Genomic DNA, 26,914 nt, shown 5'->3' on the forward strand with positions numbered 1-26,914 from the left:
CATCTAATTTAGGATAATAAATGGAGTGGAGGTGGACATTTTAAAGGCAGACTAACAGGTCTTTGAGGGTCAGAATTCTAGCTGATAGACAGGTGTTCAAATACTTATTTGCAGCTGTATCATACAAATAAATAGTTAAAAAATCATACATTGTGATTTCTGGATTTGTTTTTTAGATTATGTCTCTCACAGTGGACATGCACCTACGATGACAATTTTAGACCCCTCCATGTTTTCTAAGTGGGAGAACTTGCAAAACAGCAGGGTGTTCAAATACTTATTTTCCTCACTGTAATTACACATTTTCATTTTTGATGAATTATTACTTTCATGAAATCTGAAACCAGAATCATTCAAATCCCTAGTAATTTAATCAAATCAATTTCCAGTAAAGACACAGATGAAAGATTAAAGAAGGAAAAGGATGTATAATTGAGGAAAAGAATCACATCATGTGTGGCATTCTCTCCTTCGCCACCCCCCATTTCTTTTGCCCTCGACTCAAAGACTGTCCAATCACTTGTAGGAGATTTCAAGAGCAGGGGTCCACTGTCCTTGCTGACAACATCTCCTCTGACGTCAGTGGCATTCTTCTCGTGATCAGTGGCCAGCCCATCAGAAGCTCCTGTGACTGAGATCATGGCAGGGCCAAAGCCAAAATCTGGAGTGGACCCCACAAGAGAGGAACTCCCAAGAGAGAGCAAACACACTATCTGACTGCACGCTAGATGCAAAAAATTACAATGAGATACATATAGAAAATGTAGGAATTCAAAGATTCCAAAGGTCTTGGATGAATCTCAAGAGAAATTCATAAGAAAAGTCTGGTTATATATTTCACCCCAAAAACAGAAGTACATAGGAGGAGACCATGGCTAGATGTCACACTTTTTACTCCAGTAAATATTTTTCAGGGTAGGCTTATTTTTTGAAGGTCAATACATCAATAATAATATAATATAACATAGCTTGTGTACCCAAGTGCTATAACAAATATATGATGAAAGAAAAAATTTACTTTGGAGGGAAGAATTCACAAAAAATGTATTCTAATATAAGAGGGTTTTCAACTGGTTGTTTGAAACCAACATGCTAGAGAAAACACACATTTGCGCAATCTGACTTTTGACTCTAAATCTTATCATTACTGAGATACAGTCCTGGTGACAATTTTCTAGTTTGACAACTAGACCCGGTTTCCCCTATAAGAAATTGTATAGATTTTATTGAAGACATATAAAAATAAAAAGAATATATTTACACACACACACACACACACACACACACACACACACACACATGTTGTGTTTCCATGTTTTATGGGGACTTTCCATAGACATAATGGTTTTTATACTGTACAAACTTTATATTCTATCCCCTAAACCTAACCCTACCCCTAAACCTAACCCTCACAGAAAACTTTCTGCATTTTTACATTTTCAAAAAACATAATTTAGTATGATTTATAAGCTGTTTTCCTCATGGGGACTGACAAAATGTCCCCACAAGGTCAAAAATTTCGGGTTTTACTACCCTTATGGGGACATTTGGTCCCCACAAAGTGATAAATACACGCACACACACACACACACACACACACACACACACACACACACACACACATGTTGTGTTTCCATGTTTTATGGGGACTTTCCATAGACATAATGGTTTTTATACTGTACAAACTTTATATTCTATCCCCTAAACCTAACCCTACCCCTAAACCTAACCCTCACAGAAAACTTTCTGCATTTTTAAATTTTCAAAAAACATAATTTAGTATGATTTATAAGCTGTTTTCCTCATGGGGACTGACAAAATGTCCCCACAAGGTCAAAAATTTCGGGTTTTACTATCCTTACGGGGACATTTGGTCCCCACAAAGTGATAAATACACGCTCACACATACACACACACGCACACATATATATTTTTTTTCATTGTGATGTTATTTTAATTGCAAATAAGTCTCCTACCCCATTGTCAGTAGCCTAAAACAAATAGACATTTGTAAAGTATAATTGTAAGTATAAATCATGGAAGTATGAACTTGTTTTTCTTTTTCTTTTTTGCAGGGGGGAAAAAATGCTTAATTGTCATGAAACTTTTTATATTCCTAAAATAGGCTTAATTTTATTTATGCACAAATATTGTTTCTTATTTTATACATTTGAATTTCTGCAGAGTGAAATATTTTATTTAAATTATTTTTTAAACTTAAGGCTAAAACGGCAGTAAACCATGCAAACACATCTGATGTAATATTGTATAGCATAATATAATATCATATTTTACTCAAAATAATAAATAAAATAAATAATGAACTGAATTTAATTAATTAATTTGATGAACTGAAATTAATTAATTATGTCCGGACAGGATGATTTTCCTTACTGCATTACATTAATGACAATTTTGGGGAAAATGTGCTTAATTGTCATGAAAATAATTAATCAATATCTTAATCATAATATCATAATGGTCAAAAAAATAGGCATCATTTTCTTTAAGCAAAATATAATTGCTCACTTTATACTTTAGATTTTTGGAGTCCAAATAATAATCTGTGTTAAACCGTGTAAACACCAGGTATACTACGATTTACTTATTACCACATCAACCACTAGTTCCAAAATGCCCAAACCAGATGTTGCTTCTATAAAAATCTTAATTTGTGCTAAAAATCGATTTAAATGACATCTCTGTGCTCATGGGTGGCATTTTTAAAGTACAAAGTTGACACAAACAGATCACCAACAAAAGAACCAGGTCAAACTTGTGCGTGTGCTTGAGATAAATCACTTAAAGCCACCACCTGGCACCGATAGACACAAAAGGTGTTGTACAAAATGTTTATGTCTTCCCTCAGGTCAACAGCCTTTGAAATACACAAGACCTCACCAGTAATACCGGGACAGCAGCCGTGGGAAACAGAACCCTCAGGCTGACGCAAACGCTTGCAGAAATTGAGACATCACCTAGATGCCACATCGAGCAGAGGTGATTGTGTTAAAACGAGGTCATTCTCGCGAGACTCTCTCTCCATCTTTCTGAGATCGCACCATCCCCACATGCTTGTACCATCTGGCATCTGCAGTCAAATCATTAGAAAGCAAGGTGCAAGTTCTCTCTGTTTTAAGCAGCGGCTATGCATTGCAAGAACCGATATTACATCAAATCAGTCTTTATCGGCAGGTGCCATCGAGAAAATTGGAACACTGATTTTGAGGTGAAAATATAAAAATGTTTCATATGCATACCAAAAAGAGTGGCATCCATTCTCAAATCACATCAAAAGCTGCAGAGAAATGCTTGAACGCAGCCAGCATGTGTACTTCATTGGGAATGCAATGATGTCAGTGCATGTTTGTGCACTTCAAGTCAAACGTTTGGACAATTAACTGGCTATGCTTATCGTGATCTAAAAACCTTTATAAATATAAATATAATATGTAGGCACAAATATAAGTGTTACAAAGCTGTTAACAAGCATCCTAACCTGTACGTACCAAAACGTCCGACTTTTACTCACATAGAGACAAATAAACGAACCAACAAACAATGTTACTATGATTTTTTTTCTCTCTCCAAAACTAACCCCTAATCCACACTTAAAACTAACTATAAAGTCTAACCCCTTACTTAAACCCTAAACCATGATTTGGTCACACTTTATATTAGGTGTCTTTGACTACTATTTCCTAACATTAAAATACATAAAATACAATATTTTTACTGTGTAACTACATGTTGCTCTGCAAAATTCTCACAAGATTCACATTTGCTGCTACAGAGGTTGAGGTACGGGTAGGTTTAGGAGTAGGGTTAGGGTTGGGATTAGAGTTAGTTTTAAGGTAAGGGTTGGGTTAGGTTTAGGGTTAGAGGTAAAGTTAACAGTGTAACTACAAATGTAATTAAAGTCAAGTTTTTTAAATGTAAGTACAATGCAACAACACATATGTACAAAATAAGTTCATTGTACAAGTACATAGTAGTTAAAGACACCTAATATAAAGTGGGACCCATGATGTTAATAGGAAAGTAACTTCTGTATATCACGGAAGATATAGCATATTACAGGTTATTGACATACATCATAAATATGGAAGAGGTAACCAGATTTGTTCACAGATGTTTCCTTTCTTAAAATAAAGTTTTAGACAGGAGGCTAGCTAAAATATGAACTAGGGCTGGGACAACGCGTCGACGCAAAATATGCACGTCGATTCGTCAGACCCAAAACAAAGATGGCGGCGCCGGAGAGTAGTAGCAACACGAGTCCTCAGACTATCAGAAGTGCAAGGCACTCGTTCCTCTAAAGTATGGGAATTCTTTTAAATTAAAGGAAACAATTCCGTGATATGTCGTCTTTGCAAAATGGAGATGGCCTTCCATTCTAGCACCACGGCAATGCACCAGCACTTGAAGAGGCGCACGCGCACACACACACACACACACACACACAGTATTCTTAAGGTGAACGGAAAGTGTCAGAGTGTAAGTTGTTATTTGCATGTGAATGAAGATGCTTTTTTTCAGTATGTTCAACATAAATGTTGAAATCTGAATGTTTATTTTTATTATTTATTTTTGGTTGGAAAAGCACTTTCTGTATTAGCTTTAAGCCCCCAAGTTTACAATAGTTACTGTATTCTTTCAATAGCTCTAAGAAAGGGTGGCTGGGTGACCTTTTTATTTTTTTATTTAATGCTAGACATCAGAATGCATTATTTTGCTCTTCTACACTTTTACTTGAATTTTATTTTTGAATTTTGAGTTTAAGAAAAAGGTGAGTGGCAGAGTGTATTACTACTATATGTTGTTGTTATTTTTATGTGAATGAAGAATAAAAAGATGCACTTTTTTCAGTAAGCTAGAACTATGTGTTTTCAACATAAATGTTCAATTCTGTTGGTTCAGGAAGGACGCCATGACAGGCTGCTGGCTCCCACTGTCGCTGTTAATTTTTATTTATTTTTTGTTGGAAAAGCACTCTCTGTATTAGCTTAAAGCCCTAAAGTTTACATTGGTTACTGTATTCTTTCAATTGCTCTAAACAAGTATTTTGGGTTACCTTTTTATTTTTTTATTGAATGCTAGACATCAAGTTGTTGTTATTTTAATCTGAAAGAAGAATTACAAGATGCACTTTTTTTCAGTAAGCTAGGCCTATGTGTTTTCAAGGCTTCAAGGTTTTATTGAATGCTACCTCTGACTAAGAATGCATTACTTTGCACTTGTATAGTCTTTTATTTTGGAATTTTAAGAGCAATAAACATATATTGCAATGTTAAGGAATTCATTTTTTTTTTTTTCATTCAGATATGTAAATCAACATGTATAAATTGCTATTAGTCAATTAATGGGGAGATAATCTAATCGAAATCGAATCGGACTGGAAAAATGAATCGTTAGATTAATCGATGCATCGAAAAAATAATCGCTAGATTAATCGTTTAAAAAATAATCGTTTATCCCAGCCCTAATATGAACCAGTATTTCATCAATTTGTCTCTGAGAATAAAGGTCATAGGTTTTCATGCAAGCCAAGTTGTATTATATATGATTCCTCCATCTCATACAAATTATTGCGGGATGCCTAGGAGTGGCAAAAAGTGTGGCAACACTGAAAAAGCTAAAATATAAGATAGATTTGATTTTATTATATTTTGGTCTACACAATTTCCATACATTAGTTTTTTCTTTTTCTCAGTACTTTTGAAGCCTTTACTATTGTTATTAAATGTGGAAAATGTAAGAATACAGAATGACTAGGTGTTTCTAAACCTTTGACTGGTCTTCTGGCACACACATACAGTACATTTGTGAGAAGGACAAGTGACAGTGGGTGTCATGATTGACATGCACATCTAGCGAGCCACAGTAAGACGTAGGCACGTGCTCTCGAGCATGAAAGCTATGCGAGTAACATGTCAGTTGGTGGAACACCAGCTGCGACACTTCTATTAATAATACCTTTGCACAATTCTTAAGATCAGGGTGAACGATTCATAAATGTCAAAGCCATTATGGGTTGTGTTTACTTCATTTTAAAAAGTGTAAACATATAGTTTAGAGATAACTTTACAATAAGGTAGTGTATGTTAACACAATAGTATGAACTAACAATGACCAATACTTTTATAGTATTTATTCATCTTTACATATACTAATAGTTTTTTTACACTAAAAGTTCTATATGTTCACGTATCTCAATGCATTCACATAAATTAACTTATATACTAACGTATATATTTGTAATAAATCATAACAAAGACTAATCCATGGTGTAAAAATATTGTTTTTGACACCTAATGCATAATAATAAACCATATTGATATGTGTAACCGCTATATTCAATAGTGTTTAAATAAATTAAGTCAGTTAAATGTGTATTAAGTTAACCAATTAAATTACAAGATGAAATAGCATCATTGAAAATTAAATGAAAAGCATTCTGTCTCTCTCTAGAGGTTAACTGCTGCCATGACAGGTTAGTTTAAGATCACCAAATCAGACACAATCCATAGCATGGAAAAATCATGAGATCTCCTTAATATCTAAAATGTTTCTCCTAGACAGCAATGTCATTCTAAGGATAAAAATGGAGCTTCTCAAATGTAACTCCTGAGAAAAAGACACCAGTAAGTTTATGTTTCTCCTCTAAAGGTTCAGAAGAGTTCTCAACAATGTCTCAAACTGTGTTTTGATTTGCCAAAGTGCCAAAGTGCCAAAGTTTGCAATCAAACGTTATTATATTATATTTGAACTCAAACATTTCTCAGAAATTTTATAAGCAAAACAGATAAGACAACAGTTCAGGGAAAAACGAGTAAAAGATCCATTATAGACTGATATTAGTTTAGTGGTTGCACTTTATTTTACAGTATGTGTACTTTCAGTATACTTACAGTGTACTTACACAAGAAGTACGGAGTAATAATAGGTAACTAAATGTACTTAATATGGGTTGAGGTTAGGTTTAGTACTTAGTAAGTACTATAGTTGTTGTAATTACATAGTAAGTAAATGTAGAACAGTACTGTAAAATAAAGAGATACCAGTTTAGTTTATATGTTTAAAGTCAGAGCTAATTGACATTACAGGCTTAAAACAATATAAAAAGTAATCATCTCACCTGTAAAAGAGGCCTTTGTGAGAGGTGGTTGATTACACATTGGTGATCGCCTGCCAACAATTCATAAGAAAAAGTAGAAAGTGTTGTACATTTTAGTCATAAGTTTCATAATGCATTTCATTCTTAAACACAATTTTTTTTTTGTAAGTATGAGCTGAGCAAAGATTTTCCTCTTCAGCTCTTTTCAGAGGTCAACTATGGTCCATCACATGTGTAAAAGCAAAGATTTGATGCAACTGCACTCACTTGTTGGACGTTCGATCTTGCTGGAGGTTCGTTAACGCTGCGAAGTTATTCCTTACCGTCCGCAAACTAGCCAGCACCTTCGAAAGCAAAGTGAAATGATGTCAAAACAATTGTATGATCTACTTATTATGATTTTGTTTTCACGCATTGTACCATGTGCAGAATATTCAAGGTAAGAAAATCTAACATGACTTTTTATGGAACATCCTTTAAATTCTGAGGCATTAAACACAAACAAACGGCTAAAATACAGAAACAATGCAGTTCTCTCTGACAACACAGAGTTTAAAGTCAACATGAAATCGAAATTGATCCTATATACTTTCTAACATTCCTGGGCTTATTATAAATATATTCATCGGTGCATGTTTGTAATCTTACATCAAAATGTAATAAATGGCTCTGCCTCTGAAGTCCCATCGTACATTTACAGTCACATTACGGAATTAAAATGGGTTACAGCCGCCGTTTCATGTTGACTTTAACCCTGGTCATATTACAGTGTAATAAGGCCTGATAGTTTAATCAGTGGGGGAGACGTATCTAGTCGATCACCCTGAGCTTCTTCCTGGGTCACTGACCTGTGCAAACGGTGTAACGATGAGGTCATCGCCATGACTGGAAAAGAACGGACAAAGACAGGAAGTCAGAAGTGTGACATACAAACAATGCAACACATTACAATACCAAAGAAAAGTACGAGTTACTTAAAACGCGATACGCATGTTTGTAATGCTGCATGCATTTGTCAAAATAAACAAACCATATCATCAAGAAAGTGCAGATTTTTTTAATTTTATTATTATCATAAATAGATACGGAACACCAAGAGACCATGATATTCATGTTTAATCCTTCTAAGATATCGTTTGTTTGTGTGACAAGAGACAAGCCAGGGACACACTTTTGTTAATGTTTTTAATGCTAGTGAATGTTATCTACCAGTGTCTGGAGAGAAAGATGACTGTATTACTGAAAAAGACAAGATCATCAGATGTATTGCACAGTGTTTTATGGTGTAGAAGAAGAATTCAGAACCCATAAAACATTTGAAAAGTGTCTGTGTTGTTTTACTGGCTATTGTTCAGGATATTCATTCATGTATATATATATATATATATATATATACACACACACAGTACTGCGCAAAAGTTTTAGGCACTTGTGAAAAATGTTGCATAGTGAGGATGTCTTCAAATATAATGACAGAAATAGTTTTCATTTATCACTTAATGTCATACAAATCCAGTAAACATAAAAAGCTAAATAAATATTTGGTGTGACCAACTTTGCCTTTAAAACAGCACCAATTCCCCTATGTTCACCTGGACACAGTTTTTCTTGGTTGTTGGCAGATAGGATGCTCCAAGCTTCTTGGAGAATTCACCACAATTTAGTCTGTCTCAATTGCTTCTGTGTCTTTTATGTAATCTCAGACTCACTTGATGTTCAGTGGGGACTTTGTGGGGGCCATAACATCTGTTGCAGGGCTCCCTGTTCTTCTATTCTAATCTCTTCTATTTGCAAAAGTAATGTTTGGAAAATCTAATGTTTATATTTCCTATTGACACACTAAAGCTGAAGATATAAATAACCATCTTAAGACAAATGCTTTTGTGAAACATCTTTTGTGCCTAAAACTTTTCCAAAGTACTGTATATATATTTATATAAATTCAGATTCCATGAAACACTGATGGCACACCAGTAACATTTATGAATACAATGATGTAAAACATATAAAGAATATACAACTATAATGTGACTAAAATTACCAAACATCAACATTTTCAGAACAGCCGGTACAAGGACATTAAGTTGTTGTGGTTCACAATACACAGGTTTTTAGACACAACTAGACAACATTTTGAGGTATCACAGGTACATCCACAAATAGAAGCATGTTTAGCCATCATAGGCATGTTCTGAGTTTGAACACTGCTAATGTCCGAAACATACTCTACGCCAGTTTGTGAATGCAGATGCATCTTGAAACACAAGCTTGATTTCACACATCGTTGCTTTCCAAAATTTGTGAGACCGGAATTCATAACTCAACGCAACTGCATACATGCATTCTCAACATTGCCTCAAGGGTGCTATTGCAAGATTAGTGTGAACTGTCCACTTCTCAAGTGAGTTTTCTCTTTCGAGTCAACTTTTGTCACGGTAGGGCAACAGTTTAAAGAGAATATTGCTGAGCAAGTACGTTAAAGTCAATATACTTATAGCAACTATTGAATAATGACCATACAGTTTAATGGCACAGAAGTTTAAAAGTAATTCTATCGCCCCCTTGAGTACTGTGGATTGTTCCCACCATAGTAAAGCAAGAACCCAAGTTTATTCCACCAGACAGCACATTGCAATGCGGTGGCCAAGCACTCGCATTTGCGTTTACGTACTCGAGTAGATTATGTTTCAACCTTTTGATGGACAAAAATGCTGCAGATGAAATCCTTGAATCACCTATCATTTGAGTGTTTGTGTTCCTTGTCACAGGTCACTGACTATTGAAAATATCTCTGTGATTGGTTGCTCATTTAAGCATTCCAAACATGTCTATGATGCCCACAAAAAGCTGTCTGTTATCTTGTGCTTGTCTCACCATTCCAGTTCACAGAATATGCATTATCCTCACTGGAAATCTGGTGTGAAATAACCCCATAACCTTTACGGTTTTCTTCCACTACCTGGTAAAGGTCTGCATTAAAAGGGTCATGTCATGAGGAATGACATTTTCCTTTATATTTTAACATACAAGAGGTCATTCAACTATACAAAAATACTGTAAATTTCAGAACTCAAAACTTAATCCCCAATGCAATAAAAGCATGTATTGATACCAAGCCATAACAACATCTCGTTCTCAACTTCCCTACGTCACTAGGGGGTCCATTAATTCATGACTGCCTCTACAGCAACAACATCAACGGCCACTTTAATTCAGTGCATCTTGGCCCCGCCAGTTTGAAAAAAAAGAGAGAAAGAGAAGGACAAGCAGGCCTTGTGTGGCCTACTAACTATCCCTGAACATAAAATGGGACCCATCTGGACTGTTTTAAATTATATTTGTATTTGAACATGCAAAAGAGAGACAACTTTGACCATTGTCATGTATCTCGTGCCACTTTTAAAAGACGCGGTGCCAAGGTTCAACTCTGAAATGGAAACCCCATTCTGTCTTATTCAGCTGCTCTATGTGTGATACTTGATACTTCCCTGATACTTCCAGGTTTTCCATGACTGTAGAAACACTGACCTCTGTTTAACGTCATTGCATTACCAACACTGTCTGTTGCTTAACTCTCAAATCACATGACTTTTGGTTGCTTTGTCACTGCTAGTCTTGCATTTGACTAAAACGGCAATGGTCTGGCAAGAACCATCCACTTAGACAAGATGAGCCATCTAACTGACATGTAAAGTGATCAATCATACTCGGTTTTGTAATTGCTTGCCGTTTAGGGGTGGGGTTATCTGATATATATATTAATGTACCATAATTAAAGGCCATCGTGAGAAAACAATTAAATTAAATAATGGCAATTACACAGAAACCACATGGAAAAATAGTGGAAAACGTGTGAACAGCCTATGTACAGCACATAAAACCTCAGTACAAACTATTTAGCATATTATACAATTCTGCTCGATGATATCCACTTTACTTGCAGCTACATGCCTCAAACGAAACTCTGAATATCTTTAAATTATTTGATGTCATAAGCCTTGCAAACTTTGACAAGTCCAGAGATAATTTCTTCCTCACCTACAGTGAACATGACTGTTTCCAGGCAGACCTATAAAAAGTCCTGTTTGCTTTTGCTCCCGGAACTTCCATCAAACCAGCCAATCAGATTAGGATGTACTAACTTGAGAAAGCGTCTCCCAATTCTGTGTGCAATATGCATCAGAAGGTAGTTCGTGGGCGTGCCGTCAGAGTGAAAGCCCCTCAAAACAGATAAAATGACCTATAACTGTTCTGCCTTTACAGTTTACATTTAAGGCTCATTTACACATTTAAAATGCTATCAGTGATGAACTTATTGTAGGCTGGGCAAGCATGCATGCACTAGGGGCGGACAGACGTGCTTTTAGATGCCAGGAAAGAGGTGAGGTTACAGTAGGGAGGGGGATGCGAGAAGCAGTTTAGGGGGTGCTTTTGCGCTTCACTAACAGTAGGAGATCTCCAGAACATCACGAAACACAACATACCCTCTCCGTCTGTCATCTGTCTGGATTAAAAAGTGTCTGATTTCATGCAATGTCCATATCTGTTTCAGCACGTGTGTGTCGCTTACACTCCTGCGGTTTAACGTGATGCCATGGGTATTTACGTCCATGTGTGTACACGTGTGCGTGCAAGTATTTTTTTTTATTTCAAGTGTTTTTGTTGTTGTTCACAATACAAAAAGATAAACACAGCAAAAAAATTTTTTTTCTTATTATTAAAATATTTTCTAAAATATTCTTGATAAATATTTATTATGAAAAAATAAAATAAAACATTTGTCTTGTCCCTAATTAAAAAAAAAAAAATCTGAGTTACAGTGAGGGACTTACAATAGAAGTGAATGAGGCCAATCAGTAAATGTTAAAATACTCACTTTTTAACTACAAGACATTAACATTAAATTAGTATGATAAAATCACTAACCTTTTCTGTGTAAAGTTATATACATTTTTACATTTTGTTGCCATAATGATGTAATGCCACAAACCCTAAATCGACTGAAAATAACAATGATTTTACAACAGCTCAAATAATACACAGAAATGTTTAAACAGTTTTAACAGAAGAATTAATGGAAATGTTTTTTTTAAATTATAAGCTTCACATTTCTGCCTTTAAACCCTCCGAAAATGTGTCCCCATTCACTTCCATTGTTCTTTTCTTTTCTTTTTTTTTTTAAAGAAATGGTGCCGATTTAAGCTTAACTTGTATTGAGCACTAAATACATTTTGTTAGATTTCTCCAAAAACAATATCTTTTGTCAATTTGCTTCTCAAATAAATGTATCTTGTTTTAAGTATGTTTAAAGTAAGGTTCTATCAGTAAATGCATTAGGCATCATGAACTAACATTGAACAATATTTTTTAACAGCATTTATTTATCTTGGTTAATATAAATTTATAAAAAAATACAATTGTAAGTTTATATTAGTTCATAACGCATTAACTATTGTTAACGTAAACAACTTGTATAATATGTCGAAAATAACATCAACCAAGATTAATATGTGCTGTAAACGTATTGTTCATTGCTAGTTCATATTAACTAATGTTAACAAACACAACCTTATTGTACACTGTTACTGGATGTTTATTTATAAGATATGTTAATAGTTCCTAGAATATCAAAATCCACAAAAGGAGGTAGATCCTCTGCCTGCATCACCTCAGTCTATTGATGGACTACGATCTTGAATTGGAATGCAGAGACTAACAATTGCCAACAAAAGCCTTCATCAGCCAATTTACAAGGACAATTGCATCTATGTGAACTTCTGCAGTTAATCCAGGATGGACTTCAAAGACATTGGTCATTAATCTTACAAGCTCATACAAAATCTTTGTTTAAACACTGACCCTTAACACTTACTTAGTTTAATAATTTTAAACCATGAATTTAACTATACATAAGTAATATTTACACTATATTCATGACATTAGTCAGAGGGGAACTGGCCCCCACAGTGAGTCTGGTTTCTCCCAAGGTTATTTTTCTCCATTAATCAACATCTTATGGAATTTTGTGTTCCTTGCCACAGTCGCCTTCAGTTTGCTCACAGGGGTTATTAATACTATTATTATTTAATTACTTATTTTTAAACACGATTAACAATCGTATTTTATCTAATTACACAATGATGATTCATCGACATTATAGACATTACAGTTTTATCGTCTGTTAATGCCTGATCTTCTGTAAAGCTGCTTTGAAACTATGTGTGTTGTGGAAGGCATTATACAAATACATTTTACTTGATATTACTGTTACACTAAAAAACGGAGTGAAATGGTTTTAATTTTTTTGCAGTAAAGGTAAGATATGTCAAAAATCGAATTATTGAATAATTTAGTGCGGTTTAATACTCTTAATTAGGGTGGAAACATGAATGTAGATGAGTTGGAATCAATATTTACACTATTCTTTGAATTATAGATGATAAAAGAGTCCAGGTCAGGTGTGTGAACTTCAGTTGAACCTCACCTGGCATATGTGCGTGTGTGTGTGTGTGTGTGTGTGTGTGTGTGTGTGTGTGTGTGTGTGTGAAATCAGATGGCTGATGCTGACTCTGTTTCTAGAGAATGGAGAACTAACTATTTGCAAAGTGGGCTATTCATTAGAACTCTGCCTAGTTTGCTGAGACTGTCAGACCTTTCACAGGAGCTACAAGGAGAGGCAGTGGGCACCTTATCAAAGCCATACATTCAGCTTTCTTAAAGTGAATACTTTCAGCACAGAAGGCACTCTTTAAACACACATTTAGCCTAGAGACATAATCTATGAGAATATGCAAACTCATTACAAGCACAATGTCCCATTGTACATACCTCAAATACCCTACTTAAGCAGACGATAGAGTTATCTTCAAATATCTGTGCCATTAATTTGAGGTGTTATTATTCAGGTAGCTAGCTATATCTAATGTATGTGACATAGTTTACCTGAAGACAAAACAGCATTAATGTGATTCTTGTTTTTGATGTCAAAACGTAAACAGGCATGCACACAAAATGTACGCACATTGGATTAGCCAGTAAAGGTGTTTACATACAAAGTGAAATTGTGGTAATTGGCAAGGAAACATGTGTGTTGATTAGTCTTTGCTTCAACTGTTTATGACCTTACCCCAATAAAGGACAGCCCTATAAGGCGTTTACTGTACATGACCTTACACGTTGTCTATTTATTACGCGTAATCGGTGTAAAATCGTGCATGCACGTGCTCAGTTAATCTGAACCAACTGATTCGCACAAATGAATCCAAATTGTCAACATTAATCACTACAGTATAATGCAAAAAGAGTAATGAATTAACAAAAATCTAGCAGTTGTGGTGGTGATAATATCAGGATCTGATGTGAGATTTCAAGCCATTCTGGGTTGTGAATGGATTATCTGGCGAAACAAAAATGTGTGTCTGTCGCCCTCCCTCAAGGCTCTACATAATGCATGAGCCAGTGCAGGGTTACATAGAGGAATGCTCTGAGCTTGCAAAGATCAGACCAGAGAGAGGAAGTGCAGTGATTTGACAATTTACTGCGATATCATCCATCACTGTTCCATTTGCTTCAAGTATACGATCCGGGCGGGCCAATTATGCACGGCCGTTTGATCTGTTAGATGCTTTTTTATCATTTATTGTGTTATTAGTGCAATTAAAGTTATGGCTACTATATTTTAGAATTAAACACTAAATCTTTTGCATTCTCAGTGCAACTCCAGGCCTGATCATTTTTGGGGTACTTTCGGCTCCCGCTACTGTTTAAAAGCAATAACTGCAACTTGCAATCCAAGCCTATTATCGGAATGGGATACTAACATATTATTTCTAACATTGTTGCAGTATGTATAATATGCAACATGTTCAGTATTGGAAACTGTGAGATTTTTACACAAAATTGCTACACTCAGGTATTAGTGAGTAATAATCTAGTATTCCATTCCAATCCACAGTATTTTTGTTCTGTCATTTTTCTGCATTTTGGCTTAAAGGTTGACAAATAACATTCTGTGAACTATTATCAAGATTGAAGATTTATCAACATATAAATATGAACCCCACACCCAAGACATTTGGTATTTCCCAGCAAGATATCAAATGTCAGATGGAACAACCCACCAAAAACAAATCATAATATTCCTGACATAAAAATATATAGTATTAGCAGTCACAAGGAGAATCACACCAGAGAGAAGGCATAGCGTTCCAAAAAATATGTTTAATCCAGCAGAGTTGCAAATAAAAAGTGTTTTTAAAAGCACTCCTAAAAACAAGGTTATAATAAATAAAAAGTGTAAAAACTAGCCCTGTTTCTGGTATTAAGTGCAGTACATACTCCCCTCTCTAAACAATGGAGGATAGAGTATATTTGCTCTCAAGCAGTGCTACAACCATATCCATGCACTCAAACACTCATCGTCCATATCCTTCCCTCCCTCTAGTGGCGGCTGGTTTAAATACACAATTTTCTCGCCTATGCTAATTGGAACAAACCATTATTTAAATAAAATTAACCCTCACCTCTCCATTTTTAAATACAAAATCTTTGAATAAATACATAAGAATGAGTAAAAATTAGAGTTAAAAATGAAACCAATAAATACAATAAATAGGACGAATAAAAACATTTGCACTATTAAACCACAATATATATTACAAAATTGAGAGTAAAACAATGAATAAAGAATACAATTCTGTATTCTGTGGACCAATTCACAGGCTCTCTATCACAATTTGTTAAAATTACTTTTACCTCAACTTTGTATAATTCCATTTTATATATATATATATATATATATTTATCAGGTGTAAGGAAAATATGATACTTTGATACTTTTTACTTGATGGTTGTAATGGTTTAGACGTTATGTGCTTGCAATGTTGACAGCATTGTTGTTTATAAATGCGATCATTCATGCAGTTGTATTGCATCATTCTCTTAACACAGGCGCAGTACAATGACATTCACATGTCGAAAAAAATGCCTCCACTTCGCACACTCACACAAAATTCAACAAGCACCGCTGCACGAGAGAGGGAGAAGGATGCGCAAAAGATGATTTCCTGTATTCGCTCAGATTCTGGAATTAATACAAAGACAATATGCAGAATCCTGTTCAGAATTTCAGACACTGTAGATTATTTTCAACAGCAGGATATACATAATTTTAATAAGTGATACAGTCATTTATCAGGTTTCAGTCAGGCAACTTGTCCGGTTGGCCTAGTAAAATTCACTTTGACTTGCCCTTGCAAAAATCCACTTGTCCCGGACTAGCGTTAATGTCGAGCCCAGTAGCATAATATTTTATGCATTCTTGCTTATTAGATCAATCTATTAAAGAACATTAAATTATGCAACACACTAGATCATATGCATTCACAGTGGTTGGGAAAAATTATAAAAATAGTCACGTGTGCAACTCTAAACTACTATTTATTAGTGTCACATGCAATGCAGGATCATGGCAAAGATGGAGACTGACAAATGCATACAAACACTCACATCCAAGTTATGAGCGGCAATCCAAGGCATTTCATCATCCAAACTCTGTCTTCTCCATGCGATATCCCTCAAAAATTACTCCTACGCTCTTATGACACACAAGGTTTTAATGCACAGAATCTTCAACCAATCAACCTAATTTTTCTAAAAATGAAGGACGCATTTCCTTTTTTTCATCCTCTTGAGGTTTGTTTGGGCTGGGCGGTATGACCAAAAACATACAGTATATCACGGTCTATTTATTTTTGCTGAAAATTCAACCCCAACAAATTTCACATACAAGGAAAAAATATAACTGCAAAACACATCTTCAAAATAAAGATTTGTTATTTTACAGACAAATCGGCCTCACAGTCTTTGTCAAGGTATCTGGATATTTGCCGAAATATTGGTAAATAAACAAATTAGCATTTTGAAAATAAGTTGTGCAGTTATATATTTTTCCTTATATATTGCCAATGTGGTACTGTTTTATTATTATTATTATAACAAAAATATACCATAATTCCCTCTCGCACTGAGGAGTCTTTTCAGACAAACAGTCACTAAATTTACTGCGGGAGCAAGACATCCAACTGATGTGAAGAGAGAGAAGCTGAGTGCCCGTCTGTGCGGATCAATAGTGCGAGGATCCAACACTGATTCGGCAACATCTTTATGAAGGATGGCGCAATAAAAATAGCGTAGAGTGAAAATTAAAATGAAGATTGTGATGTATGATTTGTAACTACATCATTTATAAAAAAGTTATAAAAACTCATTGCGGGGTCATTTTTTTGCCTACATATTTAGAATTTCAGGGGTATATTTGCCCTGAGGCCCCACTAATTTCTGACCCTATGCCCAGTCCTAATTAAAGTCTACATACCAGGTTGATTTGGTCGTCTTTCTGTGCATTAATAAGTGAGGGTGTGGGGAGGGGGTTCTTAATGCAGGTGTAACTGTGATGCTTGCGTCTACATGTGAAGCAAGTTGATGCAGATTGGACAAGCGAGAGCATTCCTTGAGTAACAGCAAGGCCAGGTGCTGTCTCTATACAGGCAAGCCAGAACCAGAACTTACTTTCCACTAATAACCGGCTCAGATCTCCGAGAGACCAGGCCCGGCCTCTGCAGGTGGTTATTCCTATCGATAAGGACACAGTTTGTCAGACAGACACACACTTGCACACACACACAAACACACACATAGAGAGGATATCAGAGGAGGCAGATTCTTCTGGCTTTGTGGTCAGACAAATGCAATGTTTCTAAAGAGGTCAGCAAACCACAAAAGAGGCGCAGGATTAAAATAACAGGGTGAACTGGGAGATGTCTAACACAAAAGCCGTCTCCTTTTGTTTATTTAAAGCCATTTTTAAATAAAAGAAAAAGGATTTCATTTACTAACCCTCATGTTGTTCAAAATATGTATGACTTCCTGATTATGAGGGGGGTTGTGACGCCTCCCCCCCCCCACGCCCTTAATTTCATTTTTGGAGCTTCACAGCCACAGTTACCACTATGAAGGAAAAAAATTCTCACAGTATTTGCAAAATATTTTGGTTTGTGTTTCATGGAAGAAAGAGTCTATGGGTTGAGAACAACATGAGTGTGAGTAACAATGACAGAATTTACATTTTTGGGAGAACTATTCCTTCAATTTAGAAAAAATGGTCTAAGAACAAAATAATTTTTTGCTAACAAAATTTTGGCCCTAAATGTATAGTTATAGACAATATGTAAAGAAAATTTTAACACATTTTTACATAAATATTTTGTGAATTTGGCAATAACTAAAGATAGCAATAAGAGTTCGGATCAAAAAAGTGCAAGTTATGATGACAGAAATTTATTTTTGCATTAACCATTCCATGAATGTAGAAAAAGTTGCACAGTCTTAGAGCAAACAATAATTTGTGATAACTAAATAGCTACATTTGTCTGTAAATTTAGTTGACAAATTTGTAAAAGCAAATGTAAAAAAGAAAATACAAAAACAAATCTGTGAAGACTTTGCCGACAAAGTTCTTTCGATACATTAAGTCAAGAAATGTAAACAAAAAATATTAAAACATTTTTACAAAAACTTTTTGTTTAAATTTAGGCAATGACAGAACTTTTTATTTTTGGGTACAGTGTACCTTAAATGTAGAAAAATGTGCCACGGTCTAATTATAACTAAATGGCTAAATAAAAAAGACAGCACTAAGTTGATGAAAGCAAAGTGAGCATCTACTTGGTTTTATTGTGTGGCCATCACTGTTTTTGAGATTGGAATTTCTCAATTATTTTCAGTATTTTCTGAGGCATACCATGAAAATGGATATAAAGAATGTTGTTCTTGTCATTGTGTGTGTGTGAGAGAGAGGAAAGATGGAGAAGGAGAAAGATTGATATCAGCGTGAGACAAAGGGTCATGTGACTTGTCATGTTTGATGTCGTGACCTGGGGGGCAAACGGCAGAGTACTGGAGACCACACACACATATATGAACATATAGACACACAAACACACACATACACTTAAAACAACAAGGAACCATCAATGTAATCAACGCATCGGCCGTACAGTATGTGACAGCTGTATGTCTATGTGAATGTAACTGGATCTGATTCAGTTAAGTTCTGCTTATCATGATTTACACTCCCTTTCTTTTGTGTTGTTCTGTTCATTTTTATTTTATATTTATGTGATTAAGAAAAGAAAACCTTATAATCTGAAACAAATTTACATTAATTGTCTAAAATCACAAAGCCTTTTCTCAATTGTGACCAAATGTATTTGGTTTTTGGAAATGAAAGCTATGAATAGTTGCAAACTGGAAAAGAAAAACTGATAAGCTTCTTTCAAAATCATCTCTAATTTCCATTTTGATAATTCAGGGTGTGTATATGTGGCAAAATATGGGTATTTTTACAACTGTATGGATAAATACAATTAATATGAATCAAAATATAAGCATGATCTTTACATTTGAGTGGGGTTTTGCTCAGTAAAAAAAGTGACTCAAAGTACAAAGCAGAGGACTATGGGAGATTAGAACATGGCCAGATCTATCAGTGTGTGTACTCACATTTCACTGGTGATGGAGGAGTTTCGGGACATGGACTTTGGTGACAAGTCATAGTCGCTGTCGGAGCGGTACAGGAATGATTCCCTCCGCTGGCTGTGCACGAAGTTGGCCTGAAGGATCAGGCCTGAACCTGGACTCATCATGGGATCCAGGGGACTCCGTCCTGACGACGTGCCATTGTCAACGTCAAAGCTACAGGTGGGGAGAGAAAGAGAGAGGCAGTGTGTTATATATGTCTTTCAGAAGATGAAAACAGCTAGGGTTGTCATGATAACAAAATTTCAGTCGTGACATTTTGCAATTCACGATACTGAACACACTCTTTAAGGGACAGTACATCCAAAAATAAAAATTATGTCACATTTACTCATCCTCACGTTGTTACAAAGCTGTATGACTTTCTTCAGTGGAACACAAAAAGAGATGTTAGACAGTATGTAAGCCTCAGTCACCATTCACTTGCATCTTTTTGCATCTTTTTTACTCATTCAATGAAAGTGAATGGTGACTGAGTCTGCTATTCTGCCAATCATCTCCTTTTGTGTTCCACAGGAGAAAGAAAGTCAAACTAGATTGAAACAAGGGTGAGAAAGGCCACAACTATACTGATCAATTTACATTTAAAAACTCAGTTTTCGGTTTCGTAACATCAATGTTTTCCAAAGTATGCCTCAATGCAGAGCGTTTTCGGTGGAGAAAAATGCCGTTCTAGTGTGGATGAGAAGTGTAAATATAGCAAAATCAATGATGACAGAATTGTATCTATTCTAACCAGAGGTTGAGAGTTAGTGGATTTTGCTGCAAATGAGGTTGACCAAGAGGTCTAACCAATAGTGGATTCTGCTGATACTGATAACTAAGGTGGTGGAAAAGGTAGATAACTGACAAATGGAGTGGTGGTGGTGTAGTGGTCTAAGCACATAACTGGTAATCTGGTAATCAGAAGGACGCTGGTTCGAGCCCCACAGCCACCACCACTGTGTCCTTGAGCAAGGCACTTAACTCCAGGTTGCTCTGGGGGGACTGTCCCTGTAATAAGTGCACTGTAAGTTGCTTTGGATAAAAGCGTCTGCCAAATGCATAAATGTAAATCAGCCGATAAAGTTTTTAAATCGATATATAGAATGTTAATATAAAACTAAAAATTTTTAATAAAAAAACTAAATATAATTTTTTCCTTACTAAGATGGGCACAGACATAGAGGCTACAAAATAAATAAAATCACAGATGTAGATTATTGTTTAAACAAAATGACAATAATAACCAGAAAATATTACGATTTGGTGCATAACCTGGGACTTTTAAATTTAAACAAGCCCCAAATTTACCGGGGACACTTACTTTGAAATGACAGAGACTTGGCTCCGTTAAAATGCTCTATATTTGAGTATTCACCAAATTAAGCTTTTTATAGCATACATATTTACCAGATGAAGGGTTTTGTGTATATACTGTATATTTTACCAAATGCGGTTTAATAAGCAAAAACATTTATTATTATTCACAAGGGTGATATAAATCAATATAGTTCCATATAGTCAAATTTTTATTTTCATGCGCTTGTTTCAATTTAACTCAATTGATTTATCTAATCAAAATAACAAAATATGCATTAAAATGAGGATAAATATTTGGATGAATATTGTCAATGATGATTGTTTTAATTTCCCCTCTAGAGGCCGCTGTTAAACTTCATAAACAAACCGTTCTAACTGTCGAATCTTCCAGCACTGGCCAAAGAGAGAGAAAAAAACACTATCGCCAACTATCAGCATAGGTTCCAAAATGCAACTATCGGCACCAATTAATCAGTAAAATTAATATATCAGTCAATCTCTAATTCTAACCATATAAATATGAAACGGTTTAACTATGAAATTAAAAAATGAGGTGTAATCTCTAAATAAAGTAAACATTGCTTCAGGTTTTTCATGTAATTATTTATGTAAACACCCAGAAATAAAGAAAAGAAAACAAATTAAAAGCTATTTTACATATTAGACCGTGGCAGTTCTATTAGCTCCATGTACGGCAAGGCCTAAGAACTACGAATATAATTTCTTTGTCTGACCTATTTACATATATTTTACCTTCCTAAGAATAACATAATAAAACAAAATAGTAATAGAGTAAAGCAAAGCGAAACTGTCAGGACAGCTCCTTTATTAGCATTAAAAATTTAAAAATAAATAAATAACCCTTTTTTTTTTGCTTTTGCCATTTTGCACCTAAAAATTAAAAACAACCCAGCAAACACAAAACTCACCCCGAAATGGCCTGCAGGGTGCATTCACTGTCTCACAGACCACAGCATAAACGAAGGTGCACCAAAGGGACTATATTTCTGCACACATGGGGATAGCCTTACCTAAACCTTAAAGCTGCTCATCCTAATTAAATTCAGCTATCAGTTCCTCCTCACAGAAACACAGGAGTTTCCCTCATGGTGACATCATGTGCACAGAAGGCGCACATTGTAACCAAGTTTAGCTGTCATAATCCCGCCCTTGTGTCACTCTAAGGTCTATTGTGTTAAGAGTCTATGCAGAAGCTAATCGCCATGACAAGGTGCTTGTGACGTCACTGGCTATGAAACCTTTGTGATTCATCTGGATTTCCTATAAGCGTCCCCAAGTAACACATCCGTAACCAAAACAAATCTCTAATGACTCACTGAATATGTCTCCGTTTAAAGAAAAGCGGCATTTTATTTAGAAAGTCAGAATGTGCAAAGCAGTATCACGTGGAACTGAAATATTGGGTTGCTTTCAATTTACAAAGAGCAGGTCTGCTAGGCATACAAAGACAGACGTGTAGACGTGCACATACAACACGAGTCTCAAAACCTTCTGAGGCCTTTTCCAAGCAAAATGAGCTGTGCAAAGTGTTCAGAATACAGTGTTCTGACAATGATAAACGACTATCTCTAATCGTAGAGAACATGTTTAAATTCTTCTCCTAAAAAGGATAACAGCAATCTAAACGCACCTAGGCGTAAAGATACAAACCAGATCATTTTGTTTATATTACTTCTATTTAATGAAAAATAAACTGCAGGCATCACTTTATCTTTTCTGCTTCTTCAAACTAGTGAGATTGTTGTAAACAGTTTAAGTTAGTAACTGTCCAATCTGACTAGACAAAGAAAGAGCTGATATTTTGTATAAAAACATTTCACTGTTTGTATCATTTTGATTGTGTTGGAATTACTGTTATTACGAGAGACAATTTGAAGATTCTACTCGTAACTGTTCACGCAACGCTCATAACGGCAAAACAGATCCTTGTGTGGCTTTGTTGAATACATTCATTTATTAATTCCCCTCTATACATTCTTGTAAAATGTTTATGAAATCAAAAAGCACTCCTGGAAACTGTACATATAATAAAATGACATATGAAAGAGAAATGTTTAACTACTTTTAACCACTGAGCTACTGTCATATTAGTTTACATGAGTGTCAAGTCGGCACTTTCGTAGAATTCTAAGTTTACAACTTGTAATCAAATGTTCTACAAAAAAGTAAATTCCTTTTACATGTCGGAATCTGGTTATTTCGGTAATTCCAACATGACGTTAACATACCAGGAGGCCATATCCACACTAATATGTTTTCCCAATGTCATTGTTCTCCAAAATATGGAACATGGAAAATGGAGAACGTTTTTGGAGTGCTCCTTTTTCGGTGGAGGAAAACGTGGCTCTGAAGTGGATGAGAGACATAAACGTAGTGAAGTTTACAATCCTTCAAACGTGGACATACTGTGCCTGAGGCCAGGTCACACTAATCTGCTTAAATTTAAAAATGCTTTGAATTATGGGACCTGGGTATCTCAGTGAGTATTGACACTGACTACCACACCTGGATTCGTAAGTTCGAATACAGGGTGTGCTGAGTGACTCCAGCCAGGTCTCCTAAGCAACTAAATTGGCCTGGTTGAGAGGTTATTAATGGTTCTCGCTCTCAATGGGGCGCATGGTAAGTTGCGCGTGGATCGCAGAGGGTAGCGTGAGCCTCCACATACGGAGTCTCCGCAGTGTCATGCACAATGAGCCACTTGATAAGATGCATGGATTGACTGTCACAGGCCTAGTCCACACTAATACGCTTTCTTTTGAAAACGCATATTTTTCTCTCTGTTTTGGCCTTCTGTTCAAACTGAGCTTTTTGAAAATGCACTTCAAAGTGGATACATCCACTTTGGAACAGTGTTTTCCTCCACCAAAAAATTGAGAAAATTATTAAGTCAGAACCTGAAATTTCCATTACTTGATAGGCTGTTAACTTGTTGTTTATAAAATTGTTGTATGAAAAACAATATCACACTCGTAATCTTGCTTTTAAACTGAATAGCAGAACAAATATTTTGTACAACAGCAATTTTACTCATGATTTTGCTTAAATATCATATTGTTGAAACATACTGTATTGCATAACTTGATGTAAAGCAACTTGCTAAATAGCACAAACATCATTTGAAGTCTGATTTTGCCCTCTAATTAAGATAGAAAGGTTATGAGGATTTCCTCATTCTTGTAGCTCTGACACCAATTTCTTTTGCTTATTTTGAGGTCACCAAGCAAGAAACACCTTTCCCTTCCTGCTTTACACCTAGGCCACTTTTGCATTGCTGCAGTTGAGAGCTACAACTCAGTGAAGGCGATTGACCTTGAAGAGAATGGTTATAGAAGAAATAAGTAGAAATTGATGACCTCTTGTTCTGCAGCCAGATCTTTTAGTGACATGCCCAGAAATGTGCTAAACGGGCTCTCTGCCAAGACGCTGCTTTATAAAGTCTTATGTTTTGCTATAAAATTACAAGTCAGGTCATTTTATGATGAGAACATTTGGTAAAGTCGAAAAATTTGCTCATTTATTATGACAAATATTATAGTCATATCAGGGACTCACCAAGTAAACCCCTTGATGTCTACTGACGCACAGCAAACGAGACATTTGGGAGACTGGAAAGCCGTTTGCTTTCAGTTCTCCATGGAATGTTTCCCAAAGTGGGACATGTTTTATGCTTTTGCTGAATTTGCCCTATTGTGCTTATGTTCCTAGTGTGTACTGTTGATTGTGTATTCATAACGTAACAAAAAATAACTGCAGATATACTTTGGCCCTCAGTGCATTAACTGTACTGAAAATCGAGGCACTGCCTTGTGCAGAATGTTATTGGCATAATGCACTTCAAGTGTGAGACCCCGTGGGTGTGTGAGGATACCTGAGACTTAGCCGATACTGTCGGAGTAGTGTATTGTGATACGTCCTCCAGAGGGGAGTTTGAGGAACAGAACGGATCTCCAGTATTACTTCACTGTGTAATCTTGTAATCGACCGTTTATGTTCAGCAGAAGATAGAAAATCAAACACACCTGGAATGGCATGACGGTGAGTAAGTGATGAGAGAATAAAAAATTGTGGGTGAACTATCCCTTGAGTCAAGTTATGCCTTGTTAAGTTAGTAGAAAAGTTGTGTCAGCAACTTTTTGACGTTTGATTATGGAAAAAAAATGTCCAAAAGGAGATGTTAGGCAGTATTTTGACGCGAATAGTGATTGAGTCTGTACATACTCCCTAACATCTCCCTAACATTTGTGTTCCACAAAAGGAAGAATGTAAGTCAGATGGATTTAGAATGCCATGATGGTGAGAAAATAATAAACTATTCCTTTAAGAAAGCAACTTCCCAAGCCAAAAAAACAGTACACATCCTCCAAGTTCTACAATCATACAAGGCTTCATTTAATGTAACAAGGAGACATAAATACTAGCCAGAAGCTCTTACGATCTCTCTCACACATACACCACTACACACACCAACACACTATTAAAAACTTCTTCATCCAGCGGGAGAACCTGACACATCCAATCTGCCTCACCAGACATCACGCCGAGGTCTAAACGTCACATGTGGCCAACATCAAACACCACGAGCTCCATTACGTGAGGAGCATCTGCACCTTTTCCATTTAAGGCAAAGAAGGTCAGTTAAGTTTGGGGCGCGCTGGCAGGTATCTGTCCACCGGGGCTCTGTCGAGAGAGGCTGATGCACAACAGGGGCCCAGGGCTCAAAAGGGGCCTATCTAATTGGACAGTAGTTGGCCTAACCATCGACGGCGAATGAAAATTATTTTATTTATAAAGATGCAAAAGATGTGATAGAGCAAGAGAGATGCCCTTGGCCTATTTTGGCAGAGGTCCTACCCTGGATAGATCACAGGCACGAGACAGCGGCTAGAGAAACAAACAAAGGCATGCACGCATGAGCTGATGCACTTGCATTCTCCGTGCGGGCGCAGTGTGGCCCGGCACACGTTTCCAGGTCAGAGCAGGGCTCTCGTCGGCTGACGGCGTGAGCCGAAAGGAGAATGAGACGAGCACTAGAGCATGCTAGGGCATCTGTTCTCAAATATGGTCCTCATTCGGCAACAACACAGCTCTAAATACAGAAGTCACCCACCAGCCCTTTATTGTTACAAGACATCTAAAATTTTTAGGGATAAATATTGGCTTTGTTTTCAATACAACAGACCATGTGCACGATGAGGCATAATTACTGAAAGATAATAATTGCTGAAATGCTTATTTTGGTGGTGGGATATGTGAGCTATACTGTAGAGCACCACAGTGCCCGCTCACTTTTTCAGCCGTCTTAGTTCCAGAATTAATTTTCCCATTTTTTTTTTTTTAAATATCTTCATAAACAAAGTTCTAAGACATAAATCAAACCAAGCAGCTCCGAGGTGAATCAAAATGTACAAATTTTGATTTGAAATGAAAAAGCATTTGAAAAGATGACAAAAAGATGAAGGTACGAGACTGTGTAGGTACTTAACGTCTTTCATTAGGGAATGAACCACAACCCCATGAAGCACTGCAAATGATGTGATCGCTTTGTTGGCTGTGATTCTCTGATTGGTTTCTCTTCAGGATCATGGGTAGTGTAGTTCTTCACTGGGAATTCCTCAAAAACTTTAATGGTAACTTTAACTTTCTGTTAAATGTTTATAAGTTATCGTAAAAAAAAAATATTATGGGACTTTAAATTCTCGAACCAGACTGTTGCGCTCTATTGGAAACAGCTGTTATGGCTCTTGTGATGTTGAAGGTCTCTTGTGGCACATTTGAAATTTGACTCAAGTTGCCAGCTGATGGGATTATGAAGGACCAAAGATTCACTTCTTTCTATGGGCAAAGATATTTTTGTACTGCACAAATACTGCAGTT

At 36.0% G+C, this 26,914-nt stretch overlaps 1 protein-coding gene across 8 annotated transcripts in view; it reads right to left on the bottom strand.

Moving 5' to 3' along the window:
* The window catches only part of LOC127636525 (cAMP-specific 3',5'-cyclic phosphodiesterase 4D-like), a 268,642-nt gene that overhangs the window by 29,022 nt on the left and 212,706 nt on the right, over positions 1-26,914 (bottom strand). For 4 of the 8 annotated variants that reach the window (XM_052117067.1, XM_052117070.1, XM_052117069.1 and 1 more), the window contains 5 exons: positions 19,679-19,870; positions 17,687-17,749; positions 7,966-8,002; positions 7,385-7,461; positions 7,139-7,188 (listed from right to left, as the gene is read on the bottom strand). In XM_052117067.1, coding sequence (XP_051973027.1) covers positions 7,139-7,188; positions 7,385-7,461; positions 7,966-8,002; positions 17,687-17,749; positions 19,679-19,870 — 419 coding nt within the window. Of the gene's footprint in view, positions 1-7,138; positions 7,189-7,384; positions 7,462-7,965; positions 8,003-17,686; positions 17,750-19,678; positions 19,871-21,945; positions 21,966-26,914 lie in introns of those variants that run through there. The other 4 variants (XM_052117068.1, XM_052117072.1, XM_052117073.1 and 1 more) reach the window with 3 other exon arrangements.

The sequence above is a fragment of the Xyrauchen texanus genome, chromosome 44 (assembly GCF_025860055.1).
Source record: "Xyrauchen texanus isolate HMW12.3.18 chromosome 44, RBS_HiC_50CHRs, whole genome shotgun sequence".
NCBI classification, from domain to species: domain Eukaryota; kingdom Metazoa; phylum Chordata; class Actinopteri; order Cypriniformes; family Catostomidae; genus Xyrauchen; species Xyrauchen texanus.